Source organism: Pecten maximus, chromosome 13 (genome assembly GCF_902652985.1).
Source record: "Pecten maximus chromosome 13, xPecMax1.1, whole genome shotgun sequence".
NCBI classification, from domain to species: Eukaryota; Metazoa; Mollusca; class Bivalvia; order Pectinida; family Pectinidae; genus Pecten; species Pecten maximus.
Genome location: NC_047027.1, coordinates 9,917,102 through 9,934,487, shown reverse-complemented (window position 1 = coordinate 9,934,487; position 17,386 = coordinate 9,917,102). Strand labels below are relative to the sequence as shown.

The window sequence follows — 17,386 nt, the reverse complement described above, 5'->3', positions numbered from 1 at the left end:
GAATTAATTACGATCCATTGCATTCGTTTATTAACGTTTGTTCGTTTCTATATGCCGATTTCGATACTTAAAACACTGAAGAGTTCCAATATTGGAGAATGAACATTAACACTTGCTCTATGAATCGTCCTAGAGCACCCGACTACCCTAAATCAATACTTATGAAACAGGTACGCGCGTGAAGGTAATTGTATGAGAGCAACGAAAAGTGCTGTACATTCTTACGAAAATGACAAACATCGTCAAAATTACTTAAAAAGTAGTCAATTAATCGGCATTTCTTCAATTAACACCAGTTTATAACGCCTTTATGTAACCATACTTGAATAAATAGAAGAATGTACAGCACTTTTTCTCGGTTTCTTAGCACGATGAATAAGTGTATCATATTTGTTTATACAACAAAATACGTTGGTCGGGTGCTCTGGCCATATTTACCGACCAAGTGTTAATGTAGTCCTTCGTGCCGGTCACGTGACCACGCGAGAACACGAGGAACGACGAAAACATTCCGATAAAGACGTTGGACACCTAACATTAAAATCCGATCAAAAAAACAAACAGAACTAACCGGGAAATCATTAAATATTGAATTTATATTAAAACATGATGTTTTTTGTTCTTTTTAATTATAAATGCAACATTAACCCACATGCGTAGTGGGGAAATAGCCTACTTTGGTAAATATCTGGTTAAATCTTAATGTAATCTTAATTAGAAAGTTGAATATATTCAGATGCTCATAAATTGAAAATTATTTTAGTCAGAGGTTTGAAGTCAAAGTAGATCAATGGACAGCGAGTTGGGATGGGTGATGTCAAATGTCAACATGTGTTAGTATGATTGAAAAGGTTTTGAAATCTTGTTCGCAAGGAAATATATGAAAATATTTTACTAGTGGTATCTAGGATGAAGGATTACCTCTTTCACGCATCTTCAACACAGCTCCTTGATATTGAGAACTTTGATGGTGTATTTGACATTTTGCTGAATGGATATATAGAAAGATTTCTGATAAACAAGCAAAACTTATGTCTATGGTTATATATATAGCTGTATTATTTGTCCGAGTGAATACAACATGTCCTCTGGGCCTCTTGTTTTGAGGATTAAGTCGAACAAGCACCTGTATTTCCAGCACATCACCGACATTCAGAGTCCCCTGAGACTGAGTCTGGAACAGTCTAGTCATCAGATTACGGGCATGTTACTGGGGCACATCAACAAAGACCGGGAGGGTACGTAACTCTACACATTATTTTTAAAGTATTTTTTTTATGAACTAAATTTTTACAGGAATAATTTTGTAAGGGAGATGTAAATATATGTTTATCGTTGATGGCGTAAATGTTTAAAAACATTGAGTGTTAATGTGGGAGGGAAACAGAGAACCTGGATAAAAATCATGTGGGAGGGCAGGTTAACCCTTCACATGTTTGATCAGGGAATCAAACCTACAGCCAGCTTGTTGAACTGAAAGGCGAGTGTTATACCCACTACACCATCTCATGACCACCCTAAATATTACTGTTTATTACATTTTTACCAGTGAAATATCAAAAATTATTCATTCTATAAAAGTGATATTTTTCACTAGTGAAGAATATCATATTTTTCACTAGTGAAAAATATCACTTTTGCTGATTTGACCAATCAAATTAATGATTAGAAAATACCAAAATAATTGACCAATCAGAAAGCCTGACATATATGTCAGCAACTAGACAGGGGAAACTACTTTTTTGTTTACAAATTATCGCTGTAGTCCTAGTAAGCATACGGGGTAGGGTTTTCGTTGATAAAAAATGTAATAAACAGAATATCTAACAGTGTCTTCAGTAAAACCAAATATATTTCACTCGTGTGGCTAATATTTTGATATTTTTCACGAGTGCTGCGCACTCGTGAAAAATATCAAAATATTAGCCCCACTCGTGAAACATATTTGGTTTTACTGAAGACACTGTTAGATATCCTCTATTTATCACTCTGCACCTGTATATAATATACCCGTCTGGTGATTGTATGTTTTACAGGTATGATAATGTCATGGGCGGGTCAGGGCCTAGGAACGCTCCAACCGGCATGGTTTGTGATGGCCCTGTCAAACCCAGCACGCATCGGTTCTACAGGTAAGTCCTGTCTCGAGAGTGTCAAACCCAGCACGCATCGGTTCTACAGGTAAGCCCTATCTCGAAACTCTCAGGACATTGCTTGTAATAATGCATCGATCAGTTTGCTTTTCTGTCTCCACTTTTTGAGAAAATTTTTAAAATAGAATGCAAAGGTGTGTAAAAGTTACAACAGAAAGGAAAAGAAGAAAATGGATAATTGAAAATTCAGTAGTAAATGATGATGTGATGTTGTCTGTGATATGAATGACTATATGGAGAAGTAAGCTGATGCCTGATATTTAGACCACTCATATATTGCCTTAGCTTTTTAATGATTAAAAGATGTATTCATTGTCTGGCTACAAGTGACCCTTTCCACTCTCCACTTAGAGTCAAGTTTTAATGTTTAGAAACATAGAATTATGACAGGACAAATATTGTTATTGTATATAATTCTATAAATATTACAGTGTGGGAAATTGTATATAATTCTATAAATATTACAGTGTGGGAAATTGTATATAATTCTATAAATGTTACAGTGTGGGAAATTGTATATAATTCTATAAATGTTACAGTGTGGGGAATTGTATATAATTCTATAGATATTACAGTGTGGGAAATTGTATAAAATACTATAAATATTACAGTGTGGGGAATTGTAAGTAATTCTATCAATATTACAGTGTGGGAAATTGTATATAATTCTCTAAATGTTACAGTGTGGGGAATTGTATATAATTCTATAAATGTTACAGAGAGTGGGGAATTGTATATAATTCTATAAATATTACAGTGTGGGGAATTGTATATAAACATGTAATTCTATAAATATTACAGTGTGGGGAATTGTATATAATTCTATAGATATTACAGTGTGGGAAATTGTATATAATTCTATAGATATTACAGTTGGAAATTGTATATAATTCTATAGATATTACAGTGTAGGAAATTGTATATAATTCTATAAATATTACAATGTGGGAAATTGTATATAATTCTATAAATATTACAGTGTGGGAAATTGTATATAATTATATAAATGTGACAGTGTGGGGAATTGTATATCATTATATAGATATTACAGTGTGGGAAATTGTATAAAATTCTATAAATATTACAGTGTGGGAAATTGTATATAATTCTTTAATTGTTACAGTGTGGGAAATTGTATTTATTTCTATAGATATAACATTGTGGGAAATTGTATAAAATTCTATAGATGTTACAGTGCGGGAAATTGTATATAAATATTACAATGTGGAAAATTGTATATAATTCTATAAATATTACAGTTTGGGGAATTTTATATAATTCTATAAATGTAACAGTGTGGGAAATTGTATATCATTCTATAGATATTACAGTGTGGGAAATTGTATATCATTCTATAGATGTTACAGTGTGGGGAATTGTATATAATTCTATAAATGTTACAGTGTGGGGAATTGTATATAATTCTATAGATATTACAGTGTGGGAAATTGTATATAATTCTATAGATATTACAGTGTGGGAAATTGTATATAATTCTATAAATATTACAGTGTGGGAAATTGTATATAATTCTATAGATGTTACAGTGTGGGAAATTGTATATAATTATATAGATGTTACAGTGTGGGAAATTGTATATATTTCTATAAATATTACATTGTGGGAAATTGTATATAATTTTATAAATATTACAGTGTGGGGAATTGTATATAATTCTATAGATATTACAGTGTGGGGAATTGTATATAATTCTATAGATATTACAGTGTGGGAAATTGTATATAATTATATTAATATTAAAGTGTGGGAAATTGTATATATTTCTGTAAATATTACATTGTGGGAAATTGTATATAATTTTATAAATATTACAGTGTGGAAAATTGTATATAATTCTTTTAAATTAGATATTACAGTGTGGGAAATTGTATATATTTCTATAAATATTACATTGTGGGAAATTGTATATAATTCTATAGATATTACAGTGTGGGAAATTGTATATAATTCTATAAATATTACAGTGTGGGAAATTGTATATGATTATATAAATATTACAGAGAGTGGGAAACTCATTTTAACAAAAATCAAGAAGAGCCAGCAGAAACATTTGTCACGCTCAGCAGTGTTCACAGCCAAGAACAACGACACACGACTTGACAACAAGAAATACTTTCGCTACAAGAGCCGCCGACGTCACCACAGCGACGGTGTTGTTAAAAGTATGCTGTTTCATGTTTACGCTTAATATTCAGAGTGAAATATTAACAGTTTCAAAAACACTTGTAAAGAAAATGAATTACTATGAATTATTTTATAATTATATTTCTTTGTTCTGAAGAAAATATATATGTATAATGTTGTTTTATAATTATTTATGGGAACATCTTGGTGGCTTCCATTGCTTGTACAAGTGGCTGTGCATGTCCTTTTACCTCATTTTTTTGTTTCTTCATTGTCTATAAGAGATAATTCAAATTCAAATGTTTATATCTATTATTTATCAATTTTTTTTAGGTCACCTGAGACGAAGTCTCAAGTGACCTATTCTAATCGCCTTTTGTCCGTCGTCGTCCGTCGTGCGTCGTGCGTCGTCCGTCGTGCGTCCGTAAACTTTTTACATTTTCGACTTCTTCTCCAAAACCACTTAACAAAATTCAATGAAATTTGGCAGAAAGTTTCTATGGCTGAAGGTCAACCAAAATTGTGAATTATATGGTCCCCACCCCCCAGGGGCCTGAGGGGTGGGGCCAAAAAGGGTCAAATTGACTAAAACTTCAAAAATCTTCTTCTCTACTCTCAGATATGGTGGAGTCAAACACTCTTTATAGATGAAAGGGTCTTGTGGTGCTTTACCAAAATTGTGAATTGCATGACCCTGGGGTCTCACGTTTGCCCCTGGGGATGGGGTAAACTTTACTATAGTTTATATAGGGAAATCACATTTTTGACTATTATTTGTTGGATTTGTATTGGAATTCATTCTAACTTGTATCAAATTATCAGCATGGGATGACACTTTGATGGTATGTACATGTTGGCCCTAATTGACCACCAGGGGCTGGTGGGCGGGGCCTAAAAGGGTCAAATTGACTAAAATTTCAAAAATCTTCTTCTCTACTCTCAGATATGGTAGAATCAAATACTCTTCATAGATGGAAGGGTCTTAAGGTGCTTTACCAAAATTGTGAATTTCATGACCCTGGGGTCTCACGTTTGCCCCTGGGGAGGGGGTAAACGTTACTATAGTTTATATAGGGAAATCACATTTTTGACTATTATTTGTTGGATTTCTATTGGAATTCATTCTAACTTGTATCAAATTATCAGCATGGGACGACAGTTTGATGTTATGTACATGTTGGCCCTAATTGACCCCAAGGGGCTGGTGGGCGGGGCCAAAAAGGGTCAAATTGACTAAAATTTCAAAAATCTTCTTCTCTACTCTCAGATATGGTAGAATCAAATACTCTTCATAGATGGAAGGGTCTTAAGGTGCTTTACCAAAATTGTGAATTTCATGACCTTGGGGTCTCAGGTTTGCCCCTGGGGAGGGGGTAAACTTTTCTATAGTTTATATAGGGAAATCACATTTTTGACTTTTATTTGTTGGATTTGTATTGGAATTCATTCTAACTTGGTTCAAATTATCAGCATGGGATGACAGTTTGATGGTATGTACATGTTGGCTCTGGTTGACCCCCAGGGGCTGGTGGGCGGGGCCAAAACGGGTCAAATTGACTGAAATTTCAAAAATCTTCTTCTCTACTCTCAGATATGGTAGAATCAAATACTCTTCATAGATGGAAGGGTCTTAAGGTGCTTTACTAAAATTGTGAATTTCATGACCCTGGGGTCTCACGTTTGCCCCTGGGGAGGGGGTAAACTTTACTATAGTTTATATAGGGAAATCACATTTTTGACTATTATTTGTTTGATTTCTATTGGAATTCATTCTAACTTGGTTCAAATTATCAGCATGGGATGACAGTTTGATGTTATGTACATGTTGGCCCTGGTTGACCCTCAGGGGCTGGTGGGCGGGGCCAAAAAGGGTCAAATTGACTAAAATTTCAAAAATCTTCTTCTCTACTCTCAGATATGTTAGAATCAAGAATCAAATACTCTTCATAGATGGAAGGCTCTTCAGGTGCTTTACCAAAATTGTGAATTTCATGACCCGGGGGTCTCACGTTTGCCCCTGGGTAGGGAGTAAACTTTACTATAGTTTATATAGGGAAATCACATTTTTGACTATTATTTGTTGGATTTGTATTGGAATTCATTCTAACTTGGTTCAAATTATCAGCATTGGATTACAGTTTGATGTTATGTACATATTGGCCCTGGTTGACCCCCAGGGGCTGGTGGGCGGGGCCAAAAAGGGTCAAATTGACTGAAATTTCAAAAATCTTCTTCTCTACTCTCAGATATGTTAGAATCAAATACTCTTCATAGATGGAAGGCTCTGTAGGTGCTTTACCAAAATTGTGAATTTCATGACCCTGGGGTCTCACGTTTGCCCCTGGGGAGGGGGTAAACTTTACTATAGTTTATATAGGGAAATCACATTTTTGACTATTATTTGTTGGATTTGTATTGGAATTCATTCTAACTTGGTTCAAATTATCAGCATGGGATTACAGTTTGATGTTATGTACATGTTGACCCTGGTTGACTGAAATTTCAAAAATCTTCTTATCTACTATATGTTAGAATCAAATACTCTTCATAGACTGACCCCATTAGGACTGATGGGTGGGGCCAAAAAGGGTCAATTTAGTTGGCCGAAATATTTCAAATCTCAGGTGACCGTTAAGGCCCTTTGGGCCTCTTGTTTTTTTTGTATGTATCCTTATGGTGTGTTTTACCATGAATTTGCTGTGTACTTTAAGTTTGTAGTTTCATGAGAGTCATATGTGGGATATTAATAATTTTGTACTAAACATGTTACCCTCGTTAGATAAATATTTTTTTTCATTATTATGTTATTAATGGTTAAACACATTGAATTTATCTTTTTTACAGAGAAGAATTTATCACTAAATGATCCTGTACCTCGTCAGCATTCATACGAAGGATACCATTCCACACTGAATCACCATAAGGAGGAAGGCATACCCATACCCTTCTCAGTCTCTCCATATCAACTATCCCCAGTAAACAGTTATAGTCCTGTATCCTCTCCCCCCAAACATCCAGGATTCCTCTCCCAAAATCCAGGAGTCTCCTCCAACAACCCTAGGTCCCCCAATCAGACCCATGGGTTCCCCTCCAGCAACCCTAGGTCCCCCACCCAGAACCATGGGTTCCAATCCATTAGCTATAGATCTCCCACTCAGAACTCAATAGTCTCTACTCACAGCCTTATATTCCCCACCCAGACCCATGGGTCCCCCTCCAACAGTCCCAAGTCTCCCACCAAAAATCTGGGTTTCCCTTCCCATGAGCTTGGTTCCCCCTACCAGAGTCCTGGGTCCCCACCCAACACCCCAGGGCCCTTCCCCTCACAGAGGCTACAACCAAAGAATATCCCCATTCCTCCTCCGACACAGAGACAGCGTCCACAGACCTTACCAGGACTTACCTACATCACACAAAGTAATGGTAAATGTCACTTGTATATTGTTGGCTGAAGATAAACTAAGGGTCAAAGGTCATCAGACATGCAGCTGTACAGATCATACTGCATTCATGGGCTGATGTTCAGTGAGAAAAGAGATGCACAAGAAAAAGAGCTGGCCTATAGAAAGTTCATAGAAAGTATAGGAGAGATGACATGACATTTAAGTGAAAAAGTGAAATAGCCTTTCTGTAGGGTACAGCTGAGTACATTGTTCTGTAGGGTACAGTTGAGTACACAGTTCTGTAGGGTACAGCTGAGTACATTGTTCTGTAGGGTACAGCTGAGTACACAGTTCTGTAGGGTACAGCTGAGTATGTTGTTCTGTAGGGTACAGTTGAGTACACAGTTCTGTAGGGTACAGCTGAGTACATTGTTCTGTAGGGTACAGCTGAGTATACAGTTCTGTAGGGTACAGCTGAGTACACAGTTCTGTAGGGTACAGCTGAGCATGCAGTTCTGTAGGGTACAGCTGAGTACACAGTTCTGTAGGGTACAGCTGAGTATGTAGTTCTGTAGGGTACAGCTGAGTAGACAGTTCTGTAGGGTGAAGACGAGTACATACCTCTGTAGGGTACAGCTGAGTATACAGTTCTGTAGGGTACAGCTGAGTATACAGTTCTGTAGGGTACAGCTGAGTATACAGTTCTGAAGGGTACAGCTGAGTATACAGTTCTGTAGGGTTCAGCTGAGTATACAGTTCTGTAGGGTACAGCTGAGCATGCAGTTCTGTAGGGTTCAGCTGAGTATACAGTTCTGTAGGGTGAAGACGAGTACATACCTCTGTAGGGTACAGCTGAGTATGTAGTTCTGTAGGGTACAGCTGAGTATACAGTTCTTTAGGGTACAACTGCAGCACACCTTTCTGTAGAGTACAGCTGCAGCACACCTTACTGTGAATACAACTGCAGCATGGATTTCTGTAGAATACAGCTGCAGCACACCTTTCCGTAGAGTACAGCTGCAGCACGCCTTTCTGTAGAGTACAGCTGCAGCACGCCTTTCTGTAGAGGACAGCTGCAGCACGCCTTTCTGTAGAGTACAGCTGCAGCACGCCTTTCTGTAGAGTACAGCTGCAGTACACCTTACTGTAGAGTACAGCTGCAGCACACCTTTCTGTAGAGTACAGCTGCATCATGCCTTTCCGTAGAGTATAGCTGAAGCACGGCTTTCCGTAGGATACAGCTGCATCAAGCCTTTCTGTAGAGTACAGCTGCAGCACGCCTTTCTGTAGAGGACAGCTGCAGCACGCCTTTCTGTAGAGTACAGCTGCAGCACGCCTTTCTGTAGAGTACAGCTGCAGCACGCCTTTCTGTAGAGTACAGCTGAAGCACGCCTTTCTGTAGAGTACAGCTGCAGCACGCCTTTCTGTAGAGTACAGCTGCAGCACGCCTTTCTGTAAAGTACAGCTGCAGCACGCCTTTCTGTAGAGTACAGCTGCATCATGCCTTTCTGTAGAGTACAGCTGCAGCACGCCTGTCTGTAGAGTACAGCTGCAGCACGCCTTTCTGTAGAGGACAGCTGCAGCACGCCTTTCTGTAGAGTACAGCTGCAGCACGCCTTTCTGTAGAGGACAGCTGCAGCACGGCTTTCCGTAGGATACAGCTGCAGCACACCTTTCTGTAGAGTACAGCTGCAGCACGCCTTTCTGTAGAGGACAGCTGCAGCACGCCTTTCTGTAGAGTACAGCTGCAGCACGCCTTTCTGTAGAGGACAGCTGCAACACACCTTTCTGTAGAGGACAGCTGCAGCACGCCTTTCTGTAGAGGACAGCTGCATCAAGCCTTTCTGTAGAGTACAGCTGCAGCACGCCTTTCTGTAGAGTACAGCTGCATCAAGCCTTTCTGTAGAGGACAGCTGCAGCACGCCTTTCTGTAGAGGACAGCTGTAGCACACCTTTCTGTAGAGGACAGCTGCAGCACACCTTTCTGTAGAGGACAGCTGCAACACACCTTTCTGTAGAGTACAGCTGCAGCACGCCTTTCTGTAGAGTACAGCTGCAGCACACCTTCTGTAGAGGACAGCTGCAGGACGCCTTTCTGTAGAGTACAGCTGCAGTACGCCTTTCTGTAGAGGACAGCTGCAGCACGCCTTTCTGTAGAGTACAGCTGCAGCACGCCTTTCTGTAGAGGACAGCTGCAGCACGCCTTTCTGTAGAGCACAGCTGCATCAAACCTTTCTGTAGAGTACAGCTGCAGCACACCTTTCTGTAGAGTACAGTTGCATCATGCCTTTCTGTAGAGTACAGCTGCAGCACGCCTTACTGTAGAGTACAGCTGCAGCATGCCTTTCGGTAGAGTACAGCTGCAGCACACCTTTCTTTGGGGTACAGCTGAGTACACCTTTCTGTAGGTTTCAAATGTAGCAGCTCTTGAAGTTGACGCCATTTTAGTAAGCACTGTCCTTAAATGACCTGATCATGTTGATGTCAAACAATGACACAGGATTTCTCTCACTGAATTATGTTGTGACTTTTTCAGCAGTCAGTCCTACTGAAGACCATCCTGTGTTTGAACTCGGCCCCACATCACCAGATGATATTAAAATACCGGTGTTTGAGGCTAGTTGTAATGACCTTGATGAATGGAAGACAACGACCTTGACTGGAGCTAATGTTCCCTTTAGTCCCTCTGACCCTCGACTTCGACAGACCGAGATAGAGGCTTCGTGTGTGGGGTCAAGACATAAAGGTACAATTTTACTAATATGTGTTGCACTAAGAAACCCTTCCGTCCCCACCATCAACAAGAATTACAAAAATTCTAATTGTAATGATTTATAATGATGGTAGCCTTTTGTTTGACAGGTGAATGGAAGCGGAAGAAACAAAATCTGTCTCCGTCTTTGTCCCGGTTTGAGAACTTGACTCAGCATGTAAGGACTGAATCATTAGAGATAGTGTTAAATGTCTTTTCCTGTCAGATCTGATGAGAGTAATAGTATGATGTTAATGTCTTTGTCTGTCAGATCTGACGAGAGTAATAGTATGATGTTAAATGTCTAAACTTGGAAAGATTTCATAATCACTGTGTGTAATTTCTTATCATAAATGGAACTTGATTTTTGTTCTGGTTTTTAATGAAAATATTTTTGAGAGAGATCTCATTGATTAGTATCTTAATGAATTAGTAGTTGTGTTTTCTTGATAAAAATAATAAGTGTATTTTCATTAAATTGATAGATAATTATGCATCTTTATACAAAATTCAAACCCAGAAAACTAAATATTTAATGATAGTAGATTACAATATGTTGTTCAAATCTTTCAGAGACTCTCTGTACCTGTTTTGACATTCAGTGGTGACCTGGAATTTATAGGCCATAAACGACGAAACAGTGATGGACATGTATCGAGGTCACGTCTAAGTAGTGTGGACTCTATGTCCTCAGGTATTGACCTGTCTTTCTAAGTGTACTTTTTGTTCATACATTGAATTTACTGGTTCATGTTTTTTGTTTGAATTATGGGAACTGATCACATTATGTGTAATGTACAGAGGACTGGGCTAGAATTTGTATTCCTAGCCCTTGGGGGTTTAACTAATTTGTAAGGAATTTCAAGCGACTTTCTCTAGACATTAGGGTTCCACTATCTTGTAAGGAAAGTCATTTGACCTTCTCTAGTCAGGTTAGAGTTGATACCAAGAAATCCAACAAACCTGATTCCCTAGGAGTTCTGCTATTTTGCTATTTCTAAAAATACATCATAGAAATACAAAATGTAGACACTGTGGAAATGAAGGACAGGACATTTTGGCCAATGTCATAAGTTCTGTGTAAAACTGAGAAAAGTAAACCATACAAAATGTTACATTCAGAATATTCTAGTTAATGTAACAATTAATTAATGTACATTTGGTGCACTCAAAATTTAGTACAAATTAAAACACGATGTAAGATATTATAAGTGGGATGATGAGATAGTGTAGCAATAATGATTGGTCTAGAAATTACCATTGTTAAACAGTAGATCAACTACAATTATTATAATTATTATATTAAAATTAGCAGAACAATACCAGAGCTGTAAATATATTTATTTAAACAATATCATCTTTCATGTTGTTATTGCTAACAGATTGATTTGATCCTCGTTAGTAGAAAATGAGGGGTAAATTTATCAAAATTTCTAAAAAAAACCATTCAATAAATGAAACTTCCAGACCAAGAATCTCGAGTGACCAGTAGTGACAAGAACCTGTTACGGCCATCTCTGTTTGACCTCTCATGCAATGCACTGACCTCCCTTGATTCTCTGGTGACTGTGTGTCCGGATCTAGCCATCAGCTTCAGTTGTGTCACCAAACTCTTTATACACGACAATAAGATCACCAGTCTTCCAGACGAGATGTTCCAGGTATGTAATTGGAGAGACAGGTGTTCTGAGTACTTAACAGGAGAGACAGGTGTTCTGAGTACTTAAAGGAGAGACAGGTGTTCTGGGTATTTAACATAAGAGACAGGTGTTCTGGGTATTTAACAGAAGAGACAGGTGTTCTGGGTATTTAACATAAGAGACAGGTGTTCTGGGTATTTAACAGAAGAGACAGGTGTTCTGAGTATTTAACATAAGAGACAGGTGTTCTGGGTATTTAACAGAAGAGACAGGTGTTCTGAGTATTTAACAGAAGAGACAGGTGTTCTGAGTATTTAACAGAAGAGACAGGTGTTTTGAGTACTTAACAGGAGAGACAGGTGTTCAAGATATGTAATTGGAGAGACAGGTGTTCTGAGTATGTTGTATGGAGTGACCTATGACCTTTGTGATGTATGGAGTGACCCATGACCTTAGTGATGTCTGGAGTGACTTATGACCTTAGTGATGTATGGAGTGACCTATGACCTTAGTGATGTCTGCAGTGACTGATGACCTTATTGATGTCTGGAGTGACCTATGACCTTAGTGATGTCTGGAGTGACCTATGACCTTAGTGATATCTGTAGTGACTTATGACCTTAGTAATGTCTGGAGTAACTTATGACCTTAGTGATGTCTATAGTGACTTATGACCTTAGTGATGTCTGGAGTGACCTATGACCTTAGTGATGTCTGGAGTAACTTATGACCTGGGTGATGTCTGTAGTGACTTATGACCTTAGTGATGTCTGGAGTGACCTATGACCTTAGTGATGTCTGGAGTAACTTATGACCTGAGTGATGTCTGGAGTGACCTATGACCTTAGTGATGTCTGTAGTGACTTATGACCTGGATGATGTCTGTAGTGACTTATGACCTTAGTGATGTCTGGAGTGACCTATGACCTTAGTGATGTCTGGAGTGACCTATGACCTTAGTGATGTCTAGAGTGACTTATGACCTTAGTGATGTCTGGAGTAAGTTTTGATTTGACTCTGTTTCAGTACCTACCTAAACTTGAGGGTTTAGATGTTCGAAGTAACTGTCTGACAGTGTTTCCCTCTCAAGCCTTGAAGTGCCCTTTACTAAGTGTCCTTGACCTTTCACACAACAAGGTGAGTCTCAGTCCTTTATTGTGGATGTATCACATATAAACCGAACCAAATCAGTGTTGTAAATGAATAATCAAAATGATGATCTTTGCGATGAAATCTTATAATATGTCCCCTTTAACTTGTTCTTCCTGTTCAGATGAACCATTGAGGAAATGTTGATTAAAGCATACATGCATCACCTAAAGTCGATGTGCAGTGTACTACAGTTATGGCATTGTGACTGACGTTGACCATAAGGACTTCTTGTCCGGGCTTAAAGGTCAAAGATCAATTGAATGCAAAATGAATGATTGCCCATTAAAGGAGAAGGAGAGACATGTTAATGTTCAAAAGACAATGTAGTTATTGTGATATTTACAGTTGATAATGGTTTAAAAACTTTAAGAAATAGTAAATTAAGATAGAAAAACTTCAGGTTCTAAAATATGTTTCAAAAGTCATATTGCTGTAATTATAATAGTGACCGACATTAGACTAATGATGAGAACTTGTTCCTACATATCCCTAGATACCTGTATACCAAAGGTACAAACTTGTTACTTTAGATACAGGCTGTGAGTGGGCTGGAACAGAACACTGCCCTGAAGGAGCTGTACATATCCCATAATAATCTCCGCCAGATTTCATCCACACTGACCGCACACCTACAGGGACTAGAAGTACTGTTGTTGTCAAGGTAATGATAGGGACTAGAAGTAAAGCTGTTGTCATGGTGATCACCTATGGGGCTAGAAGTAAGCTGTTGTCATAGTGATCACCTAAAGGGCTAGAAGTAAAGCTGTTGTCATGGTGATCACCTACAGGGCTAGGAGTAAAGCTGTTGTCATGGTGATTACCTACAGGGCTAGAAGTAAAGCTGTTGTCATGGTGATTACCTACAGGGCTAGAAGTAAAGCTGTTGTCATGGTGATTACCTACGGGGCTAGAAGTAAAGCTGTTGTCATGGTGATTACCTACGGGGCTAGAAGTAAAGCTGTTGTCATGGTGATTACCTACGGGGCTAGAAGTAAAGCTGTTGTCATGGTGATTACCTACGGGGCTAGAAGTAAAGCTGTTGTCATGGTGATCACCTAAAGGGATAGAAGTAAAGCTGTTGTCATGGTGATCACCTACGGGGCTAGAAGTAAAGCTGTTGTCATGGTGATCACCTAAAGGGGCTAGAAGAATCGATGTTGTATAGGTAATTGACTACATGGGCTAGGAGTAAAGCTGTTGGGAAGTTTATCTTCTTCTGGGGCTACAAAATAGCAACAATGAACAATATAAGAATTCCATAGAGCTTTAGAATAATACTGTATTATTTAGTTAAAACTATTTTGTCACTTCTGCATATATATGCAACAATATTGGAAAAAATTGTTAAAGGCAGTTGGTTTAATTTGAGTTAAGGTAACATATTTTGTTTACTAATCAATCTTACAATCAAAAGCCATCTTTTTTATCTGTTGTCCAGTAATAACATCCATGAGTTACCGGAGACTCCACTGAGGATGGCAATGTTACAAACACTCAACTTAAATGACAACCACATTTCATTTATACCCGAGCAGTTCCTCACAGGTTGTTCTAGGCTGGAGACACTGGAACTCTCTAACAATGGACTAGGTAGGACATTAAGGCTCCATTTCATAATTTCTGTGAAAAAAACCTTTTATTTGCTTCCAACTTTTCAAAAAATAACAGAAATTTGAAATATCTGAAACTAATTTTTTTTTCCTGTTTTCTGTGTATAGAGAGGCTGCCTAGTGAGAACATGGTAACAGAGCTTCCACGACTGGCCAAACTCAAACTAGCTAAGAACCAGCTTCTGGAGAAAGAGCCATTCTACATACCAAAGTTAATTCTGGAACTCCCAAGGTCAGATTATACTGTCAAGGTCATTTGCTGAATTCTCTAGATCAATGAATTTCAGATTATATTTAAGGTACTTGTTTGTCTCTGTTGCAACAAAAAATTGTTAAGGGTTATGGTGTGATTTTTATAGAGATTGTGGTGTCAACCTCTTTCTTTAAAGATTTTTTTAGATTTGTTTTACAAAACGTGTAAGATGAACATTAATCATGATACTTGGTACATACTAGTTAGTTCATGTACTGACCGTAGGCCGGTGGTTTTTCTCCGGGTATTCCGGCTTTCCTCCACCTCCAAAACCTGGCCGTCCTTAAATGACCCTTGCTGTTAATAGGACGTTAAACAAAAACAAACCAAATTTTACAAACGTGTATGATGAACTTTAACCAAACTTGGTACATATGTACATACTAGTTCCTTCAGGTACTGTGTATATCTTTGACATCTTTGCTGCTGCTTTGTAGTAGAAGAGAGATTTGTTTTGTTGTAAAATTGTTATCATTCCTGGTTGTATTTTTAATATATGAGGTGTTGTTGTTCATCAACTAGGATAGTTATTATAAGTTTGTTGATTTAAAATTTGGAAATTTTGGAATTCATGACTGGTTTCATAAATTCAGTGGAAAATCTTCCCCTTCCATGCAATGGATTGGTCAGCACATACCCGCTTTATAAACATTAGATTGTGTGATTTTCTGTTACAGTTTACGATCTGTAGACCTCAGTGTGATATTTTGTGTCACAGTTTACAATCTGTAGACCTCAGTGTGATATTTTGTGTCACAGTTTATGATATGTAGACCTCAGTGTGATATTTTGTGTTACAGTTTACGATCAGTAGACCTCAGTGTGATATTTTGTGTTACAGTTTACGATCTGTAGACCTCAGTGTGATATTTTGTGTTACAGTTTACGATCTGTAGACCTCAGTGTGATATTTTGTGTTACAGTTTACGATCTGTAGACCTCAGTGTGATATTTTGTGTTACAGTTTACGATCTGTAGACCTCAGTGTGAGATTTTGTGTTACAGTTTACGATCTGTAGAACTCAGTGTAAGATTTTGTGTTACAGTTTACGATCTGTAGACCTCAGTGTGATATTTTGTGTTACAGTTTACGATCTGTAGACCTCAGTGTGATATTTTCTGTTACAGTTTACGATCTGTAGACCTCAGTGTGATATTTTGTGTTACAGTTTACGATCTGTAGACCTCAGTGTGAGATTTTGTGTCACAGTTTACGATCCGTAGACCTCAGTGTGATATTTTGTGTTACAGTTTACGATCTGTAGACCTCAGTGTGATATTTTGTGTCACAGTTTACCATCTGTAGAACTCGGTGAGATTTTGTGTTACAGTTTATGATCTGTAGACCTCAGTGTGATATTTTGTGTTACAGTTTACGATCTGTAGACCTCAGTGTGAGATTTTGTGTTACAGTTTACGATCTGTAGACCTCAGTGTGAGATTTTCTGTCACAGTTTACGATCTGTAGACCTGAGTGTGAGATTTTCTGTTACAGTTTACGATCTGTAGACCTGAGTGTGATATTTTCTGTTACAGTTTACGATCTGTAGACCTCAGTGTGATATTGTGTTACAGTTTACGATCTGTAGACCTGAGTGTGATAATTTGTGTTACAGTTTACGATCTGTAGACCTGAGTGTGATATTTTCTGTCACAGTTTACGATCTGTAGACCTGAGTGTGATATTTTCTGTCACAGTTTACGATCAGTAGACCTGAGTGTGATATTTTTTGTCACAGTTTACGATCAGTAGACCTGAGTGTGATATTTTCTGTCACAGTTTACGATCTGTAGACCTGATTGTGATATTTTCTGTCACAGTTTACGATCTGTAGACCTCAGTGTAAGATTTTGTGAGATTTTCTGTTACAGTTTACGATCTGTAGACCTCCGTGTAAGATTTTGTGTTACAGTTTACGATCTGTAGACCTCAGTGTGATATTTTGTGTCACAGTTTACGATCTGTAGACCTGAGTGTGATATTTTCTGTCACAGTTTACGATCTGTAGACCTCAGTGTGAGATTTTGTGTCACAGTTTACGATCTGTAGACCTCAGTGTGATATTTTGTGTTACAGTTTACGATCTGTAGACCTCAGTGTGATATTTTGTGTTACAGTTTACGATCTGTAGACCTCAGTGTGATATTTTGTGTTACAGTTTACGATCTGTAGACCTCAGCAGTAATGGATTGGTTGGTATACCTGCCCCTTTACACTGGAAGTCGACCATGCTGAAGGAAGTCCTTTTGTGTAGGAACAACATTACAAAGGTATTGAGAGGCTTTGAAACATACAAA

At 38.0% G+C, this 17,386-nt stretch overlaps 1 protein-coding gene across 3 annotated transcripts in view; it reads left to right on the top strand.

The window, feature by feature from the left end:
• Positions 1 to 17,386, top strand: part of LOC117341478 (leucine-rich repeat serine/threonine-protein kinase 2-like) — an 80,591-nt gene that overhangs the window by 18,466 nt on the left and 44,739 nt on the right. For all 3 annotated transcript variants that reach the window (XM_033903346.1, XM_033903347.1, XM_033903345.1), the window contains exons 17-29: positions 1,139 to 1,238; positions 2,037 to 2,132; positions 4,175 to 4,336; positions 7,143 to 7,721; positions 10,218 to 10,427; positions 10,544 to 10,611; positions 11,007 to 11,127; positions 11,901 to 12,094; positions 13,100 to 13,210; positions 13,756 to 13,886; positions 14,664 to 14,815; positions 14,944 to 15,067; positions 17,248 to 17,359. In XM_033903346.1, the coding sequence (XP_033759237.1) occupies positions 1,139 to 1,238; positions 2,037 to 2,132; positions 4,175 to 4,336; positions 7,143 to 7,721; positions 10,218 to 10,427; positions 10,544 to 10,611; positions 11,007 to 11,127; positions 11,901 to 12,094; positions 13,100 to 13,210; positions 13,756 to 13,886; positions 14,664 to 14,815; positions 14,944 to 15,067; positions 17,248 to 17,359 (2,160 nt within the window). The remainder of the gene's footprint in view (positions 1 to 1,138; positions 1,239 to 2,036; positions 2,133 to 4,174; positions 4,337 to 7,142; positions 7,722 to 10,217; positions 10,428 to 10,543; positions 10,612 to 11,006; positions 11,128 to 11,900; positions 12,095 to 13,099; positions 13,211 to 13,755; positions 13,887 to 14,663; positions 14,816 to 14,943; positions 15,068 to 17,247; positions 17,360 to 17,386) is intronic.